Source organism: Lethenteron reissneri, chromosome 48 (genome assembly GCF_015708825.2).
Source record: "Lethenteron reissneri isolate LAM-NWPU_2019-01 chromosome 48, ASM1570882v1, whole genome shotgun sequence".
Taxonomy (NCBI): domain Eukaryota; kingdom Metazoa; phylum Chordata; class Hyperoartia; order Petromyzontiformes; family Petromyzontidae; genus Lethenteron; species Lethenteron reissneri.
Genome location: NC_083826.1, coordinates 3,716,709 through 3,738,024, shown reverse-complemented (window position 1 = coordinate 3,738,024; position 21,316 = coordinate 3,716,709). Strand labels below are relative to the sequence as shown.

Here is a 21,316-nt window from a genome sequence, read left to right as displayed (position 1 = left end):
CCCGGCCGCACCAGGGTCGCAAACGGGTACCCGTACCCGGCCGGGTATCGGGTACCCGATTGCAACCTCTGGGATGAAGCCATGTTGCAGGCGCGGGTGGGTTGATTCTAGGAACTTGAATTGTGAGAAGAGACAAGACGTTGGGAAATTAGTGACAAACGGTGACTCACCAGTGACTCACGGCCTACCCGTACCCGGCCGCACCAGAGTCACAACCGGGTACCCGTACCCGGCTGGGTACGGGTAGCCGGGTATCGGGTAGGGTACGGGTATCGGGTACCCGATTGTGACCTCTGCCGCCACGCCACCCATCCAATGTCCCCACTCTTCACAGCCCGGCGCCTCGAGACCTGGTGCAAATGCCACGCCTGCACACTCGAAAGCTAACGTCACTGACGCCAGCAGCACAGTGGTACGTGACGACGCGGAGAGACACGTGGGAGCGCGGAGAACAGGAGGGTCACATTCTGTATACTGTGTGAGATACGAGTGTGAAGTGTGAGAGATGCAAATCGTGTGGAAGGTGTGAGCTGTCGTCATGAAAAGCGCAGACCCCGCATTCTATTTTTTTGCACACTAAACTATTAAACATTTTATTTTATTTGACCAGATAAGGCCCACCGAGCTATATCGCTCTTTTTTTAGAAGCAACCTGGCCACGAATGAAAGCTCAACGAAGTGGCTCGTGGAAATGTGTAGCAGCCAAATACTCTAAACCAGGGGTGGGGAACGTCCGGCCCGCGGGCCGTATGAGACCAGCGAAATCATTTGGGTCTGGCCCTGCCAAGGCAACCGCTGGCGGGACTCGAAATTCAATAAATCTAGGAGCAAACCTGGAAATGCAGTTGCGAGTAGCAACATCATCAATACTAACTAACATCACCACGCCTCGCCAAAGAGAAGCAGTTCCAGCCATCACATTCGGGGTGAGTTAATTAAATGTTTGACCAAATATAACAGGCTAATTTTAAGTTGATAATTTTGTATGGCCCGCGAATGATGTTGTACATATCCAAATGGCCCTTGGCAGAAAACAAGGTTCCCCACCCCTGCGTCTAACGCATGTTTATAAATGTGGATGGGAAATCCGGAGGACCTGGAGAAAAATCCACACAACCACGGGGAGAACATGCAAACGCCAAATCTACAGCAGCAGGCGTCAGGGTCGGGATCGAGCCCACGACCTCCTGTATACCAGGCGAGAAAGATAACATCTCCTAGCCACCATAATGATTACAGAGAGAGACACGCAAACTCCAAATATACAGCAGGCGTCAGGGTCGGGATCGAACCCACGACCTCCTGTACACCAGGCGAGGTAGTTAACATCTCCTAGCCACCGTGATGATGATGATGAGAGAGAGACGCAAACGCCAAATATACAGCAGGCGTCGGGGTTGGGATCGAACCCACGACCTCCTGTACACCAGGCGAGGTAGTTAACATCTCCTAGCCCCATGACGGCAGCAGCAGCAGCGATATGTTCAAGAGTTAGATGCCGATGTGGAGGCCTGCTGCCCACGGCGAGAGGGCTTCAGGAGACTTCGTGTGGTTTTGCTGCTCCTCCGTTGAAGGAGCAAGCACAGACGACGGTGGTTAACTGCGACTGTACTGTGGTCCGTATACTCCAAATATATATTCAATATACTTCTAGATTTGAAGCTTTCGTGACTGCAAGGATTCATATTCTTTGTTTTTTTCGGTAAAGTCACGTAGGTAAAAAAATTTAATTAATAAAATAAAAATAAAATAAAAATCACGACGTTTCGGAGGCAACACAAGCTTCCGTCTTCAGGTGGAACCGTCACAGCACGACAGCTGTATTAATTTTATTTTTTTACCTACGTGACTTTACCGAAAACAAACTAAGAATATTCAATATACTCTTTGGTTCTTTCGGTAAAGTCACGTAGTTAGAAATAAAATAAAAAAAAATCACGACGTTTCGATTTCAACACTTTGCCTGATGACGATCGCTTGTGTTGCGATCGAAACGTCGTGATTTGGTTTATTTTATTTCTAGCCACGTGACTTTAACCGAAAGAACCAGAGAGTATGGATGCCTGTAGTCACGAAAGCTTCAAATATATATTCAATAGATCCACCAGAGGGCGCTATTGTGCCAACCACGCGGACTGGGTGGCATGAAGGCACAGTCCGATAATGACAATTGGTCGATTAATATCGTCACACGCAGGAGCAACAAAGCAAGTATTAACCAAGGTGTACCAATTCCCTTCCTTAACCGAGTCGCCGCCGTTTGTTCCAATAGAAGTTATTTTGCGAAAAAAATGGGAGAGGCCGGTTAATTTCCGAGAAAGTCTTAAGCCTGCCCTCAGTCGTCTCCGGCGTATCTGCCCGGCACGCGTGGCCACTCCACTCCACTGCTGGATGAGGGCCTCCCCTCACCGGTGTGGCTTGTAGTGGTGGGGGGGTTGGGGGGTTATTTGATCGTAAATCAAACTCGCTGACTGATCGCGTCCGTGCGGGTGTTGGTGACTGACGGGCGGGCAGGGAGCAGGGATTTTTGCACACAGCGTTGAAACGCGGTGTTTTTCTGGAAGACTTTTGCTGTTTTTTCCAGGATTTTTTTCTGTTGCGCGTAGTCACTTTAAGACGTTTCTTGTTCATGTCTTTGTTTTGTTGCGGTTGCACCCGAGTCAAGAGCCGTATGGCTCACAGGGTTAGACCTAATAAATGAACCTGAAATGAAACTGAAGTACGTAGGGAGAGCGCACTAGCCCTTGTGAATCAGAGGTTTCATTCCCGAGTAAAGCCCATGCGAGTTCGACATTAAAAGCTCAGCAGGCAGCGCCGCAGCAGGCTCTAGCAACAAAGGGCCCAGTAGCCCCACGGGCTAATTGAGGCCATCGGATCTTGTTGGTACTCCTTTAGGCCCTTCCCGTTCCACGTTGAAGTGACAGCTTTAGCGATTGTTCGCCCGGCCATGGGAAACATTTTTAAAATCCTTTATATTAAGTTCACTTGCTTGCTTGCTTGCGCGCTTACGACCGTGCAAATCTTTCGGTCGTTTTTAACCCACTTCCCGTGATCCAATCGAGCTGACATTTTGCACACAGACTCGTTGTGCTTGACAATTTATTTTCGTGAAATTTTTTTTCCAAAATTTTACACTTTTTAGGAATTTTTTTATATTTAATTACCAATTGCTTAATGGTGGCAGGCAATCATCTGACCCATAGGTGGCAGCCATCTCAAGCCAGAGGACGAGAGGACTCTAGCCGCCACGCATATAAAGGATTATAGTGAAAAACTTTGTTTTTACGGGTTAATTTTTATTATTTTTGAATGATGGTGTCATAATTCGCGCACTTTGCCACAGCTCGGAGGGAACAATAGTTCGACATCCACGAGTGGTCGTGCGTGATGTGTTTCCGAAGAATTCACCTCGAGTCGAATACATTTTAGTTTTCACATGGATCGGCCCATTCCCGGCTGACTCGGTCAGAGGCAGTCTCCAGTCGTGAGCATTCATTCACTCGCTCCGATTACGGATGGAGACGAACCTGCGTTCGATTCCGGCTAAACACCAGTGAGGTCTCCGAACTGAACAGGTCCTGACCACATCCTCCTCTGCATTACACTACAACCCGCGCTGATCAGCGTGGCGAAGTATGGTCAAATTGCTGCCTTTACGGTCAGGGGAGGCGTTCACCCAGCAGTGGACTGTTCTAGTACAGCGGTTGTAGCAGGTGCTTTGTCTGGAACGTGCTGTGTTCAGACGTTTCACAACACGTGACAAATCAATAACCGCTCCAAGTGACAGGGTGAACTTTGATCCCTCCAGTAGCAATAACCTGGCGACGCGCGCAAGGTCGTAGACTCGCACAGAGACCCAAATAGACACCACAGACTCGCGCAGAGAGCCACAGAGAGCCACAGACTCAGACAGAGAGCCACAGAGAGCCACAGACTCGCACAGAGAGCCACAGAGAGCCACAGACTCGCACAGAGAGCCACAGCCTCGCACAGAGAGCCATAGAGAGCCATAGACTCGCACAGAGAGCCACAGACTCGCACAGAGAGCCACGGACTCGCACATAGAGCCATAGAGAGCCATAGACTCGCACAGAGAGCCACGGACTCACATAGAGAGCCACAGACTCGCACAGAGAGCCACAGACTCGCACAGAGAGCCACAGACTCGCACAGAGAGACACAGACTCGCACAGAGAGCCATAGAGAGCCATAGACTCGCACAGAGAGCCACAGACTCGCACATAGAGCCATAGAGAGCCATAGACCTGCACAGAGAGCCACATACTCGCACAGAGAGCCACAGACTCGCACATAGAGCCATAGAGAGCCACAGACTCGCACAGAGAGCCATAGAGAGCCACAGACTCGCACATAGAGCCATAGAGAGCCACAGACTCGCACATAGAGCCATAGAGAGCCACAGACTCGCACAGAGAGCCACAGACTCGCACAGAGAGCCATAGAGAGCCACAGACTCGCACAGAGAGCCACAGACTCGCACATAGAGCCATAGAGAGCCACAGATTCGCACAAAGAGCCAAGGACTCGCACAAAGAGCCACGGACTCGCACAGAGAGCCACAGACTCGCATAGAGACCCATAGACTCACACCGAGAGCCACAGACTCGCACAGAGAGTCACAAACTCGCACAGACCCACAGACTTGCACTGAGACCCAAATAGATACCCATGGACTCGCACAGCGACTCATAGCCACACACAGAGAGCCACAGACTCGCATAGAGACACATAGACTCACACAGAGCCATAGACCCGCACATAGACCCATAGACTCGCACAGAAACCCATAGGCGCGCACAGAAACCCATAGGCGCGCGCAGAAACCCATAGACTTGCACACAGAAACCCATAGACTCGCATAGAGACCCATAGACTCGCACAGAGACCCATAGACTCTCGTTCAGACCCACAGACTCGCATAGAGACCCATAGACTCGCACAGAGACCCATAGACTCGCGTACAAACCCATAGACTCGCACAGAGACCCATAGACTCGTTCAGACCCACAGACTCGCATAGAGACCCATAGACTAGCGCACTGCGATTAGGAATCCGGTCACCCGAGTTCGAGTCCCGACCAAGGCTAGCGTTAGTCCGAGAGTGACATCGGGACCGTAGTCCTGGTCCTCCCCCCAGCGTGTTTAAAAAGAACCAATCACCGGGGAGACAAAGGCGGTCCGGCGTGGTGCTGAACGCACCAGCCCACATAAGTGGCACCGCGTGTTCTTAGGTTTTTTCGGTAAAGTAAAATAAAATAAAAATACAGCAATCGTGCTGTGAAGGTTCCACCTGAAGACGGAAGCTTGTGTTGTCTCCGAAATGTCGTGATTTTTATTTTATTTGTATTTTATTTTACTTTTTATTAATTTTAATTTAAATGTTTTACCTACGTGGCTTTACCGAAAAAACATAAGAATATGAATCCTTGCAGTCCCGAAAGCTTCAAATCTATGGCATCGCGTGTATTTTGTGTATTACCCAGGTGAGAACTCAAGTGGTCTCGGTTACAGGAAAGATCAACATCAGCATAGAAACGGGGTATAGAACGATGCCGCCAATGTAACCCTGTTGCATGACTGGCGTTACAGCTAGTCGAGCGAGGCGGTCGGTGCACAAGCAGAGGTCGCAAACGGGTTTTGATTCCTTACCCGTACCCGGCCGCACCAGGGTCGCAAATGGGTACCCGTACCCGTACCCGGCCAAGTACAGGTACCCGTTCCCTACCCGTACCCTACCCGAAATGAGTGACAAACGGTTACTCACCAGTGACTCACGGCCTACTCGTACCCGTACCCGGCCGCACCAAGGTCGCAATTTGCTACCTGTACCCGTACCCGGCCGGGTACGGGTAGCCGGGTATCGTACGGGTACCGGGTACCCGGTTGCGACTTTTGTGCACAAGGCAGTACAGCATTGGACGGTTGAACTTTTTTTTCTTGCTGTGCTTGTACCACACCTGATGACGATTGCTTGTGTTGCGATCGAAACGTCGTGATATATTATTTTTCTACCTACGTGACTTTACCGAAAGAACCAAAGAGTATGGATTCCTGCAGTCACGAAAGCTTCAATTCAAGATTGAATGATCTCATTGAGGTGGAATTACCCGTTTGGAAAAACACACCAATGCGTGTGTCACATCGACTTAATTACTCCCCAGGCGAATGTGTGCCCGTGTAGGCGGTCGGGGCGTGGTGCTGGCCAACAATCCACCCCCTCGTGCCGGCATGATGACTCGCTTGACAGCACTTGTCCCAAAAGTGTGTCAAGGCTACACGGGGCATCTGTGTAGTTGTGTGGAGCGGTGGCGCAGTGGTTGGCACACTGCGCTGCAAACTCGGCGACCAGGGTTAGATTCGTGGCTATGGCCAACAAGACCACCAACAAGGAGCCGGTTTTGGGTATCCCCTATGTCGACTCAGCATAAAAAAATACACGATCTATAAACAGCGGTGGCGAATATTTCCACCCTTCCGGGGCCTCCTTTTAAGTTGACTCAGCCCAAAATGAGTACTTGACGCGATGTGTAAAACGTCGGGGAGACGAAGGCGGCCGGGAGTGGTGCTGGCCACCCTCTCCCTCGTGTCCCGTGCCGGCTTTCAAAGCTGCTGCTACTCGCTGACAGCACTTGCCACAATCGTCTGTTGACGGCGATACGGGGATCTTTGTCTTTGTGTGTGTGCGTGAATGGATGACACGCTGGGGTAGAGAGTGAGACGACACGCTGGGGTAGAGTGAGACGACACGCTGGGTAGAGTGAGATGACACGCTGCTGAGGTTCCATGGGGGGGATTGTGAGTTGGCCGACGTTACCGGCACGGTGCCAAGCCATCTCTTGATTACAGTCGCGTGCCGGCCTGGTGATCATCATCACCACCACTCACGGCGGTCGTTATCCCCCACACTCATGGTCGTCATTATGCCGAGCTGCAAGCCCAGACAGATAACGGGTCGAGCCCTCGCGAGAAAGTGACCTCACCTATAAAACACGCCGTGACCGCGTGCGTTGCGGACACATCAGCCACCGCGGGGTTCGCCATCCACGACAGCAAGCAGCACGCACGCGGTGCGCACAGCTCCGTCTCCTCGGCGGACGTACTCCTCCTCTTCCCTCCTCTCTCGGGCGCGTTCCAATTCGTGCATTTGGCTGCCGTTCCGTCCTTGGCCTCGACCGCCCCATCAATAATCGCCCCTCTAAGTCGAGACCCCCACAACTGGCTTCACTGCACAATTCGAATGGTGGTGAATGTAGTCCGTCCGTGCTTCTCTGTCACAATAATGTCGTCGTCCGAAACGTGCATCCCTTTGACGACCATACTTCACCGCGCCGGTCACTGCGGCTTGGAAGAGGAGATGGAGCGATGATAATGATGGAATTAGCTGGTAACATCGCAGGCTCGTGAGAAGTGGCGTGATTGCCTTGGGAAGCCTTCATGCAGCAGTGGATTGACCATGGACTCCATTCACGCTCACTGCGATGTAGACTACACTCGCTACAGTACGTATTGCTTCATCGAGTACACTTACTACAGCATAGCACTGACTAGAATACAGAGTACACTCCCCGCAGGAGACTACTTCTAACAGTTTAGTTTACACTCACTGCAGTTATGCTCACGAGAATAAAAAGCACACTACTAAGAAGTGCGGTCCCATTATCAACCACTCTGCCTCTCCGCTGGCCAATGTACTGTGAAGAAGGGCCATTGCCCGAAACGTCGCCAATTATATATAAACAAATCAGTGTAAGGCCATACAAACAAAAACAAAACAAAGATCCCCCGTAGTGCTTTAACAGACTGTTGGGGCAAGTGCTGTTAGCGAGCACCTATGAAGGCCGGCAGGGCACACGAGGAGGTGGGTGGCCAACACCACGCCCGGCCGCCTTTGTCTCCCCAGTGGCGATGTTTACACATGGCCCCAGGTACTCATTTGAGGCCGAGTCGACCTAGCGGAAGCCCAAGGACCGCTTCAAATAATCGTCACTGGGTGTTTGGCCGTGAACGGGAGTCGAACCCGGGTCGCCAGGTTCGTAGCGCAACGCGCACACACACAGACACACACATACAGACACACACAAAGACACACACACACACACAGAGACACACACAGAGACACACACACAGAGACACACACAGAGACACACACACAGACACTCACACACAGAGACACACACAGAGACACACACGCACAGAGACACACACGCACAGAGACACACACACAGAGACGCACACAGAGACACACACACACAGACACTCACACACAGAGACACACACAGACAGCGACACACACAGAGACACACAGACACACACACAGACACACACACAGAGACACACACACACACAGACACACACACAGACACACACAGACACTCACACACACAGACACAGAGACACACACAGAGACACACACACACAGAGACACACACAGACACACACACACACAGACACACACACAGAGACAGGCGGAGTGTTCGTTAGAGACACCGGCGGAGCGTGCCAAGCGGTTGTTGCGTGCTTGTGCACCAGGTACGGGGGGGAGGCGGCAGGGAGGCTGCTGCGTTTGCTCTGCCCAATAAGAGAAGTGCGTGGCCTGGAGGAGGAGGAGGATGGAGGAGGAGGAGTTATTGTGACTCCCAGTCTGTCGCAGTGAGAAGTTGCGTCCGTGTGTGTGGAGGTGTGATTGTGTGTGCGGTGGGGAGACCGAACGTGTAGGAAGTTAGCGCGGCGAACACAGACGACCCGAGTTCGACTCCCGCTCGCTCACGGCCACAGTGACGATTTATCTGAAGCGGTGCCGGGACTCTCCTAGGTCAACTCAGCCCTCAAATGAGTACCCGGCGCGGTGTGTAAACATCGCCACTGCGGAGACGAAGACTGCCCCGGACGTGGTGCTGGCCACCGCAACCCTTCGTGTTCCGTGCTGGTTTGTTTTGTTGTACAGGTGCTCGCTAACAGCACTTGCCACGAAAGTCTGTCAAGGCTATCCGGGGGACCTTTATCGTTTGTGTGTGCGCTGAATAAACCGGGGGTGGTGGGGGGCACGTGAAGTGGAGGTGGTGGGGGGGGGCGGCTGTCGATCTGGATCTTTCGAAACTTTGATTTGTCAACTTCCGAACTCCTGGCACGCGTGGTCCCGCGACCGGCGATCCGTCTGCCTCGTCATCATCATCATCCTGGCCACGGTCACCGACCTCGGCGAGGATTTTGCTACGAGAGCACGAAAGCTGCTAACTCGGCAGTAACGACTAAGAGCGACTTTGTCGTAGCAGGACGAATGTGCGTGTGTGTGCTTAGGGAGGTAGTGCAGTGGTTTGAGTTGACGGTGTGAGTGTATTTGTTTTAACTGGGGGGGGGGGGGGGTATTTATACTGACGGGAAAACCCGTTTCTTTTTATTTATATAGATTGTGTGCTGTGCATAGAACCTGGGCCAGAGATTTAAATCAGGCTCTCAGTTGACACGCATGCACACACAGCGCATCATCATGATCATCATCATCGCATAGGTACACACAGCACACCTAACAGGAAAAGCGAACCCGGGTAGCCTACGTAGTGCTGTCGGGGCAAAGTGCTGTTCACGAGCACCTATCACAACACACACAGGGGGACGTCACACACACAGGGCACGTCACACGCGCTTCCGAGAGAGGCTCCATCCAAGAGTGGGAGAGCCATCTCTGAAGAGGACAGCACCAGTCACCATCCTCAATCATGAAGAAGAGGAAGTTCAGGTTCCAGGTGACATTCGACTTGGACGAGTTGACGTGCGTGCCCTTCGTGAACGGAGTCCTCTTCTGCAAGCTCCGTCTCTCCGACGGGGGCAGCTTCACGGCGCAGTCGAGCAGGTGAGCCGGTGTCTGTGTGTGGTGGTGATGGTGGTGGTCGGGGGAGTGGTGGTGGTGATTTGGGGAGTGGTGGTGGTCGGGGAGTGGTGGTGGTGGTGGTCGGGGGAGTGGTGGTGGTCGGGGGAGTGGTGGTGGTCGGGGGAGTGGTGGTGGTGGTGGTCGGGGGAGTGGTGGGGTCGGGGAGTGGTGGTGGTGGTTGGGGGAGTGGTGGTGGTTGGGGGAGTGGTGGTGGTGGTCGGGGGAGTGGTGGTGGTCGGGGAGTGGTGGTGGTGGTGGTCGGGGGAGTGGTGGTGGTCGGGGGAGTGGTGGTGGTCGGGGGAGTGGTGGTGGTCGGGGGAGTGGTGGTGGTCGGGGGAGTGGTGGTGGTGGTGGTCGGGGGAATGGTGGTGGTCGGGGAGTGGTGGTGGTGGTAGGGGGAGTGGTGGTGGTTGGGGAGTGGTGGTGGTGGTGGTTGGGGGAGTGGTGGTGGTGGTGGTTGGGGAGTGGTGGTGGTGGTGGTTGGGGAGTGGTGGTGGTGGTGGTTGGGGGAGTGGTGGTGGTGGTTGGGGGAGTGGTGGTGGTTGGGGAGTGGTGGTGGTGGTGGTTGGGGGAGTGGTGGTGGTTGGGGAGTGGTGGTGGTGGTGGTTGGGGGAGTGGTGGTGGTGGTGGTTGGGGAGTGGTGGTGGTGGTGGTTGGGGGAGTGGTGGTGGTGGTGGTTGGGGGGAGTGGTGGTGGTGGTCGGGGGAGTGGTGGTGGTGGTGGTTGTGGTAGGGGGAGCGGTGGCGTCGCTGCGCTAACAACCTGGCGACCCGGGTTCGATCCCCGCTCACGGCCAACGCCGGTGACGATTATCTGAACGGGTCGTGGGCCTCCCCTAGGTCGACTCAGCCTCAAATGAGTACCTGGTGCGATGTGTAGACATCGCCACTAGGGAGACAGAGGCGGCCGGGCGTGGTTGCTGGCCGCCCACCCCCTCGTGTTCCGTCCCGGCCTTCATAGGTGCTCGCTAACAGCACTTGCCCTAACAGTCTGTTAAGGCTACACGGGGGATGTTTGTCTTGTGGAGGGGTGGCGCAGCGGTTAGCGCACTTCACTATGAACCCGGCGACCCGAGTTCGACTCCCGCGCGCGTGGTTTATAACTTGTCCCGGGCCTCTCTCAAAGTCGACTCGATCTCACCTGAGTGCCCGTGGCCTCACCTGAGAGCCTGTGGCCTCACCTGAGTGCCCGTGGCCTCACCTGAGTGCCCGTGGCCTCACCTGAGTGCCCGTGGCCTCACCTGAGTGCCTGGGGCCTCACCTGAGAGCCCGTGGCCTCACCTGAGTGCCCGTGGCCTCACCTGAGAGCCTGCGGCGGTGTGTGAACATCACCACCGGGGAGTCAAAGGCGGCCAGGCGTGGTGTTGGCCACCCGTGTCCAGTTCCGGCCTTCATAGTCAGCGGCACCCTGGAATACATTGCCGCCACCCATCCGAGCACTGTCCAGGCTCAACTCAGCTTAGCTCGTGAGATGTGTCGAGACAGGGCGCAGTGCTGTGCGAATATCGAGGGACTGCAAATGAGGCATTATATCTAGCGCTGTATATAATAGGCGACGTTTCGGGCAGTCACCCTTCTGCATAGTACACACTTCATAGATGAGCTTTATGAAGGAAGGGCCATTGCCCGAAACGTCGCCTATTGTATGTTTTTATTTTATTTTTCATCGAGCTTGCAACTGTGTTTCGCAACTACGATTTAATAACCGTGCATTTGCAATCGTCTAATTTGCAACTGCGATTTTTTTTTTAACTGTCGCTGTTATTTTTTTTGTTCTCCAAAATAATGTAGATGAGTATGTTGTGCCGTGGAGTTCACTTTCGAACGAGTTCACGAGCGAGCGAGTTCGCACGTGGACGAGGTCACGAATTGAGTGTTTCATGGGTCCACCCGTGTAACTTCCTCTCAACATTTTCACCGTCGATGGCCCCCAGATTTCGGGTTCATCCAGCCTCTCTTATCGCGTGTCCTTATCTAACCCCCATACATGTGTCGCTTCCCTTATCGCTGTCTCTCCACCGTGCGCACGGGATCAGTTGACTCATGCGAACGTGGGATTCGCAAGTCTGATGTTATCGGCACATCCATTTCGATGTCACCACCGTGACAATCATGAAACATCACACAAACTCATCACCACCACCACCAGTGCTGCCAACATCTCAACTTTCTCTCTTTGATGATGCGCGCGAGTCTCCTGACCACGTCCCGTGACTTTCGGGAAACACGCCACGAACTGCACCCCCTCGTGTTTCCCACGGTACAACTCTCCGCCTCGATCCCTGCCGGTCGTGGCCCGCTAAAACAGGTGACGTTTCGGGCAAGGGGCCTTCGTCAAAGCAACCAATTATGGAGGTCAGAGCGACGGTGTTCCAAGAGTTGGATACTTCACTTTACACCACGGGGTCTGATATGCAAGCTGCGGGTTTCCCTCGCTCTATTCGTTTCGCGGCTATGCGGATAACCCATTTCTACCCAACATCACTTGCGGTTTGAATTCACTCAGATGCGGCTATGCGGTCGGACGTGGGACATTGCGTGCGTACTGTGTGTGTACTGTGTGTGTACTCTGTAAGTATTGTGTGTGTACTGTGTGTGTACTCTGTAAGTACTGTGTGTACTGTGTGTGTGTACTGTGTGTGTACTGTGTGTGTACTGCGTGTACTGTGTGTAGTGTGTGTGTACTGTGTGTACTGTGTATGTACTGCGTGTAGTGTGTGTAGTGTGTGTGTATTGTGTATGTACTGCGTGTACTGTGTGCTGTGTGTACTGTGCATACTGTGTGTGTACTGTGTATGATCTGTCTATGTACTGTATCCGTATCCTCGTGCGGTTTTGCTTTGTATTCCTTTATTTTTGGAACGCATCTACTACCGCACACAGCGAGTGGGATACCTGTAATCAGGACCCACCGGCCATTGCTGGAAACGTCTTTGAAATGTCAAGTACCTGGTGAGGTTTGTATACATTGTCACTGTGGCAATGCTTAACAAAGGCGGCCCAACCCATCGTGTACCCTTCCAGCCTTGGTGCCAGCTAAGAGCACTTGCCCCAACAGTCGTTTAAAGCTATCCGGGTATTGACACGTGTCTATGCAGTATATTATATTACTAAAAAATAAGAATATCTATTTGCAAAAGGTATCGATTTGGTGTTTGGGCATCTTAGCGCACCTGTTGTATTGCCAGAAAGGGTAAAGCCTATTCTGATTCTTCATACTTTGGTACTGGCAAAAAGGTCCCATCTAATGTTATTATTACATATTTGAGATATTGCCAAAATAGCATCGCAACTATGGGGATGCCATCATCCAACAGTGGATTGGCCATGGCTGCGGCGGCTGCTGCTGCTGAGCTTTAAACACTTCCTAGGTGGGGGGCACGGTGAGCAGAAAGGAAGGGGGGGGGCAGCCTTGAGTGGCCTCATTGTGAGTGAGCGAGAAGCGATGCGGTGCCAAGAAACCCGACCCCAAGTTGCGGGTCGCCGTTCCGCAGGTGCAGAGGGAAGAGGAGGAGGCTGCTCGCAGCGCTCCCACCAATAGCAGCGGCCAGACACGAAGATGTTGGCATCGGTGGACTTGTTCTTCTTGGTTCTTTCGGTAAAGTCACGTAGAAGGGAAATAATAATAAAATAAAAATAAAACAAAATAAAATAATTCTCACGACGTTTCGGCCACAACGCAAGCAGCCGTCCTCAGGTGAAGAACAGGTCTGTCGGGGAGACAGCGTCTTCACCTGAGGACGGCTGCTTGCGTTGTGGCCGAAACGTCGTGAGAATTATTTTATTATGTTTTATTTTTATTATTTTATTATTTCCCTTCTACGTGACTTTACCGAAAGAACCAAGAAGATGAATCCCTGCAGTCACGAAACCTTTAAATCTGTGGACTTGTGCGACAAGTGCTGTTTACCCAGCACCTATGAAGGCCGACAGGGCGCGCGATGAAGATGGGTGGCCAGCACTACGCACCCACGATTAGCCCGATTGGCGACGTACAATGCGAAATAAGTTATACATTTTCATTCTAGATTTGAAGCTTTCGTGACTGCAAGGATTCATATTCTTAGGTTTTTTGGGTAAAGTCACGTAGGTAAAAAAAATTTAAAATTTAAATTAATAAAAGTAAAATAAAAATTAAATAAAATTCACGACGTTTCGGAGGCAACACATACACAGTAATACATACACACATGCCCGGCCGCCTTTGTCTCCCCAGTGCTGATGTTTACACATTGCACCAGGTACTCATTTGAGGCTGAGTAGACACACCGCACCACAAAGGCAAGGGTCCCCCGTGTAGCCTTAACAGATTTTTGGGGCAAGTGCTGTTAGCGCAGCAACAGCACACACGGGGGGGGGGGGTGACCAGCACTTTGCCATCGCACGAGGTCTAGGACTCATTTCAGGCTGAGTCGACCTAGGGAAGGAGAAAGGTGGGGGGGGGGGTCACTGCCCTGGTAACGGGGGTGGGGCGAGGAGGTTGGTGGGGGGGTCACTGCCCTGGAAGAAGGTGGGGGGGGGGGGCTCTGCCGAGTGAGAGGTCACGTGGCCAACGCATTCCTCACGGCCGGGCACGGGGGTGATGACCGAGGGGGAGCTAGAGATCCGCTCGCTGCAGGTGAACTATTAATGGGCAGCGGCAGAAGCCCCCGCTTCTCGCTCTCACTTCTTGTTGGGATGTCCGCTGCCGCGGTTGGAAATAAATAAATAATGGCCCCGAAGTGCTGAGCGGCCAGCAACAATCAGCGCCGTTGAAGGTGTTACGGATCGGGGTGGAACGCGTCTTTCATATCGAGCGAGGGCTATTGCTGTAAGAGCTTCTTACGGTGATGATAATGGGATCAGGGATGTGCAGAGAGGCTGCAACAGTGCAAGGGAAAGAGCAGAAAGAGAAGTGTTGTGACCTGCAGTGTGGTGAGTGGCTGGGTGAATGTGTGGGTCAATGGGTGATTAAGTGTGTGAGTAGGTGAGTGAGTGGGTGGGTGTCTGTGTGTGTGTGTGAGTGAATGGGTGGGTGAATGGTTGAGTGGGTGAGTAAATATGAGAGTGTGTGGGTAGGTGAGTCAGTGAGTGGGTGGCTGAATGGTTCAGTGGGTGTGAGTGGATGGGTTAATGGGTGGGTGAGTGGGTGTTTGTGAGTGGATGAACGAGTGGGTAGGTTAGTGGTTGCGTGTGTGAGTGAGTGGGTGTATGAGTGGGTGGGTGGGTGTGTGAGTGGGTGGGTGAGTGTGTGAGTGGGTGAGTGTGTGAGTGGGTGAGTGTGTGAGTGGGTGAGTGTGTGAGTTGGTGAGTGTGTGAGTGGGTGGGTGGGTGGGTTGGTATGTGAGTAGGAGGAGCGGTAGTGTTGCGGTTAGCGCGCTTCGATACAAACTTTGCGAGCCGAGTCGATTTATGCTCACGACCAACACCAGTGACGATTATCTGAACTGGTCCTGGGCCTCCCCTAGGTCGACGCAGCCTCAAATGAGTACCTGGGTGCGGTGTATACACATCGTCACTAGAGACGACCGGGCGTGGTGCCGACTACCCACCAGCTATTGTTACGTGCCGGCCTTCAAAGGTGCTCGCTAACAGCACTTGCCCCAACAGCCTGTTAAGGCTATACTGGAATCTTTGTTGGGTGGGTGGGTGAGTGTGTGAGTGTGTGAGTGGGTGAGTGTGTTGTTCTGGGAACACGGTGTGGAGGAGACGAGATAGTGGGTGAGTGGGTGGGTGAGTGTGTGAGTGGGTGAGTGTGTGAGTGGGTGAGTGAGTGAGTGGATGAGTGAGTGAGTGGGTGAGTGTTTGAGTGGGTAAGTGAGTGGGTGGGTGGGTGAGTGGGTGAGTGGGTGGGTGGGTGTGTGAGTGGCTGGGTGAGTGGGTGGGTGAGTGGGTGGGTGTGTGAGTGGGTGGGTGAGTGGGTGTGTGAGAGGGTGAGTGTGTGAGTGTGTGAGTGGGTGTGTGAGTGTGTGGGTGAGTGTGTGAGTGGGTGGGTGAGTGTGTGAGTGAGTGTGTGAGTGAGTGAGCGAGCGGGTGAGTGTGAGTGAGTGTGTGAGTGGGTGAGTGTGTTGTTGTGGGAACACGGTGTGGACGAGGCGAGCGAGTCAACCGGGTCGACCGCCGCGTGTCACCGGCTGCTGCTTGTCGTGGCTCTGGGCGGGCTGCAACAGAAAGAAGACCTGGCACAGCACCGTGAAGGCCACACACCTTGGACATAGGCATTGAGGCCCTCGGGCACTTGGCGTGACCGTACAACCGATGGCAGTGGGCAGGGCCGCTTCCCAACCCAGAGCCAAAACCATCAATCGCCTTGCCGGCCATGCGTGGACATTGTTGTTGTAGCAGCCAAGGTAAAGAGGGCCGGCGTTGCCGAGTCTCGGAAGTGGAAGCCAACAATCGTGCTTACTTCAAACGCGCCGCGCGACTTCCTGCTGCTCAGGTGATCACTGAGGCATTGCTGATCATCTCGCGTTTACATCCCTGGACCAGTGCAGAGGGGGAGGATGAATTCCACATTTCGATGACGGGGGAGAGTCTATCCGTAGGGCATCCGCTGTTTATTTTTTCACAAAGTGGTACTCATTTTAGTGACCCCCCCACGCCCCGGAGGGAGGGATGATGAGCTGGGTCAACCCTCACGTCTGGGCCACGTGGCCGGTACTTGCTGAGCCACGCGCTGTCGTCTCGTGTCAGAGGTCAGTGCACGCGCACAGCCCGTTTGTAAATCTACTGCTGGATGAGGGCCTCCTCCCAGGGTCGTGGATGGGGGTGTTATTTGACCATACTTCCCCACACCGGCGGTCAGTGCGGGTGGGGGAGGGGGGTTGTTAAGCCCCAAACCCGGTTCAGATATCACTCACCACTGATGTTAGCCGTGGCCAGGAATTTTAATTTAAATGTTGAATAATATTAAGAATGCATGATGTATGGGCGTATTTAGTTCCACCCTTGCATAACAGGTGTGAACAGATGAGCCGAGGCGCGCTGCCAGTCCGTGTTGTACATGAACAAGAGACAAAGTGATAGGTCCATACATCCATGACGATGCCATCATCATCATCAATCACCACGTGTGACCACCACCATCGCTACCCTCACCACCAGTGCCGCCACCGTATCGATGTTCTTACCAGTGATGGTTATGGATGATAATGGCGGTGGTGATGATGGTGATGATGATTCAGGGCTAAGGAATGAAACGTTTCTAAGTATACATACTTAATGCCTTTGTGTGTGTCTCACAAGGACAAAGATCCTCAGTGTGGCATTAGTAGACTTTTGGGGTGAGTGCTGTTTACCGAGCACCTATGAAGGCCGACACGGCGCACGAGGGAGTGGGTGGCCAGCACCGCATACCTCCGATTAGTACGGTTGGCAACGTATACTGCGAAAGAAGTTCAACATACATACATTCTCGGCCGCCTTTGTCTCCCAAGTGCCGATGTTTACACATTGGAGCAGGTACTTACTTGAGGCTGAGTGGACACACTGCACCACAAAGATAAGTGTATGAGGCCAGTTAGCGTGCACCTATGAAAGCCGGAACGGCACACGAGTGGGTGGTCAGCACCACACCCGGCCACCTTTGTCTCCCTAGTGGCGATGTTTACACACCGCAACCAGGTACTTATTTGAGGCTGAGTCGACTTAGGGGAGGCCCAGGACTGATTCAGATAATCGTCACTGGTATTGGCCGTGAGCGGGAATCGAACTCGTGTCCCCCGTCCTAGCGCAGCGCGCTAACTACTACCCTACCACTCCCCCACACTGCACCAAAGACAAAGATCCCCCCGTGTAGCCTTAACAGACTGTTGGAGCAAGTGCGTTTAGCGAGCACCTATGAAGGCTGGTACGGCACACGAGGGTGTGGGTGGCCAACACCACGCCCGGCCGCCGTTGTCTCCCCAGTGACGATGTTTACACATCGCACCAGGTACTCATTTGAGGCTGAGTCGACCTAGTGGAGGCCCAGGACCAGTTCAGATAATCGTCACCGGTGTTGGCCGTGAGCCAGAATCGATACTCTTTGGTCGTTTTCGGTAGAGTCACGTAGGAACCCGGGTCGCCAGGTCTGTAGCGCAGCGTGCTAACCGCTACACAACCGCACCACACAAACACACACGCACATACACGCGCGTACCGACACGCTGACGAAACACGGTGAACACAGAGCATGCGTTCCCGCAGGGGAATTCTTCCCCGCGTCGCTCCGCGCTCAGAGACGAGCGCCCCTGGGGCCCGGCTGGCATTGGAATCTGTGCCGTCCTGTTCGTGAGGAGCAGCCTCTCCGAGAGCCACATTCCTGCGGAGCATCCTCCCAGATCCGCGCGATCACGATCCTGGTACAGGTAGATAGTAGTACTAATAATAATTAATTAAATTTGCAAGGCGCATTTCATCCGCAGATCCCAGCGCGCCGTGTATGGGCGGCAGGAAATAAAACCGAACCAGGGCAAAAAGACCAGAATGCCGGGGGGTAAAGGTCAATTTGAAGAGGTGAGTTTTCAAGACAGAAATTAAATCGTACCCCTCGTGACCGATTGCCCCATCAGCGAGGGCAGAGCGTTCTTGCACCGTCCGGGAGCTGGGCTGGCAGCAGCGTGACCTGCCCAGTGACACAACCTCGACCTCGGCGGTCCTTCGAGTAGAAGGGGGTCCGAGGATCAAGCGGAACCTCAGTTGGATGAGCGATACAAACACGGATCAGTTCCTGCAGCCATCGTGGGCCGAACCCATGCAGAGCCTTGCAGCTCCAGCAGCAGCAGTAGCAGTAGCTCCAGCAGCAGCAGCAGCAGTAGCACCAGCAGCAGCAGCTCCAACAGCAGCAGCAGCAGCTCCAGCAGCAGCAGTAGCAGCAGCAGCATCAGCAGCAGCTCCAGCAGCAGCAGCAGTAGCAGCAGCAGCATCAGCAGCAGCTCCAGCAACTCCAGCAGCAGCAGCAGCTCCAGCAGCAGCAGCAGCAGCTCCAGCAGCAGTAGCAGTAGCTCCAGCATCAGTAGCAGGATCTCAGAGTCCACTAGAACCCCGCCTGGGAGCCAGCGGTGTGAGATCCCAAACAGGAATGCGTTGCAGGGAAGAACTCAAAAGCATGCGGCAGGTCTCTCTCCATCTCTCTGTAAGTCAGTAGGTGACAGGAAACAGCGCGGCCTGGCAATGTTTCTATGGTGGAAGAGCAAAGTTGTAACCACCCTGGGAGTTGAGATGACTGCAGAGGGAGCGCCAATGAGCATGGTCTCAGCGTTGTTGGCGTTCGGTCAAAATAAAATGTCACTGCAACCCAGGATTTCACGAATGTTGATGATGTAAAGGTGAGGCCACGGCAGCAGCTTCCCTGCAGGATCTTAGACGAGTAAGAGAGGTTGTAGATTGCACGTAAGTAGTTGGGAAGCTGAGGAATCGAGACCCGACTTTTTCAAACGTGATGTCGAAGTTGTCAGGGACAGTGGAGAAGTGCACATTTTTTATTCCTTGCTCAGAAGACCACTGAGGGTAGAGAGCGCGGTCCGGGGATAATTCTTCCTCATCGCAGCACAGGAGGAGGACTTTGCCGGTGCGATGTCGGTGGAGTGGGCACGCAGTTGCAATTACCGAAAAAACCTAAGAGTATGAATCCTTGCAGTCACGAAAGCTTCAAATCTGGAGTTGCAATTCTCCGTGAGGCTTGCGCAGCCCTGGCACTGCTCACTCACCGCACTGCTGGTGGAAGGGGCCTCTTCACCCAGAGGGAGCTCTAGCACAGGGGTCCCATACCCGCGGGCCGTGGACCGGTACCGGTCCGTGGCCTGTTAGGAACCGGGCCGCACAGCAGGAGGTGAGAGCGGTGAGTCCGCGCGTGGCCCGCCCCCATTGTTTTATTATTCACCACTTCCGTCCGCGCCTCTTTCCCGCATCGCGCACTTGTCTCAGTCACAGTGTTGGTAAGCCCACAAGCTGCTAACCCCTAGTAGCCAGAATGAGTAAAAAACAAACGTCGCTGGAGAGCTTCTTTGAAAAGGGGGAAAGACCCAATGATGACCCCCCCCCCCCACCACCCCCTGGTCCGTGAAAAAATTGTCTTCCACGAAACCGGTCCCTGGTGCCAAAAAGTTTGGGCAGCGCAGCTCTAGAGGGCCCCCGTCTTAGAGGGTGTTTGGCCTCCCCTCCCACCGCTGGCCGGGACGTCATGAAAGAGGTTGGAGTGGAGATTTTACATTTGGGGGAGATTAAGGCGCAGCCCTGCAATGGCTTGTTCACGTCATTGCTGGTGGAAGGGGGGGCTCTAGAGAGCTCAACTAGAGGGTACGTTGGCCTACTCTTCCACACTGGCCAGTACGTCCTGGAAGAAGTCGGAGTGTCCACACTTCCACCCACTACACGCGACCAGCCCGATCAAAGACTGTGGCGCTCGAGTTCAGTCTTGACGGGTGGAGAGAGGCAGTGGGGGTGATTTAAGAGTCAGACAGAAGCCAAGTTTATATATATATACCTCGTACATATATGCATACTGTACGTCAATCTCACATTTGTTTGGCAAGCACTGGAGTGGGATGTTGCACACTTACACAGGTGTGTTGTCAGTGCCCAGCAAAGCAAAGGTTGCATTGTTTAATACAAACACACAAAAAACTCCGCCTTGCCCTGGAGTGTGATATCTGAAATATAATACTGGTAGGAACCTCCTGGTTACACCAGCCCACAGGAGATTATTGTGTCCGTCCGTTGTGCAGGGAGGGGTTGGGTGGGGAGGGAGGGGCTGGGTGGGAAGGGGCTGGGTGGGGAGGGTGGGGCTGGGTGGGGAGGGGTGGGAGGGGTGGGGCTGGGTGGGGAGGGGCTGGTCACCCCGTGGTGCCCTTATAAAACTCAACGTTTAACCTACTCACACCGGCTTGTGCCCGCCCTCACAGTCGGCCATATTTGCGGAATACACCACGTCGCCATTGACCCTGGCCATTGACCAAGCAACCCAACGTTCCTACCAGCTCCCTCCGCAGGAATGTGTTCCGGTGTGAGCACAACTCCAGTCCCGTGTGTCCACATGTAACTAAAACGCGTTTTCGTCCATCAGCCGAGACGTCCGGCCAGCGTGAAAGAGTAGACCAAGTACTCCACAGCTCCTTCTAGCGGGGAGGCCCTTCCTCTGCCAGCGGTGGCTTGGGACAGCTGCACAATGTCGCGTTGCGTGTGAGCCTCGATTCCCGCTCACGGCCCCCAACACCAGTGACGATCATCTGAATCGGTTCCTGGGCCTCCCCTAGGTGGCTGTAGCCCAGAGACGACGCTGTAGGCTGACGACCTTCCCCCGGCGAGGGTTTGCCGTGCATCCCCCGGATGCCGGCTCGCCTCGTCGTCGTCGAATCGTCGTCGAGGCGTTGTTCGCTCCGCGCCGCAGAACTCGCGCCGTGGGCCGTGCCCCGTCCAGCGAGGGACGTGTCACGCCGAGTCGAGCGCCAGGGTTCAGCCGCCCCGCCTC

At 53.8% G+C, this 21,316-nt stretch overlaps 1 protein-coding gene across 2 annotated transcripts in view; it reads left to right on the top strand.

Annotated features, from left to right (window-relative positions):
* Window positions 1–9,486: 9,486 nt before the first annotated feature.
* The window catches only part of LOC133354651 (early estrogen-induced gene 1 protein-like), a 37,577-nt gene continuing 25,747 nt past the window's right edge, over window positions 9,487–21,316 (top strand). The window contains exon 1 of one of the 2 annotated variants that reach the window (XM_061571678.1): window positions 9,487–9,871. In XM_061571678.1, the coding sequence (XP_061427662.1) occupies window positions 9,738–9,871 (134 nt within the window). In that variant the 5' untranslated portion in view covers window positions 9,487–9,737. The remainder of the gene's footprint in view (window positions 9,872–21,316) is intronic. The other variant, XM_061571677.1, reaches the window with a different exon arrangement.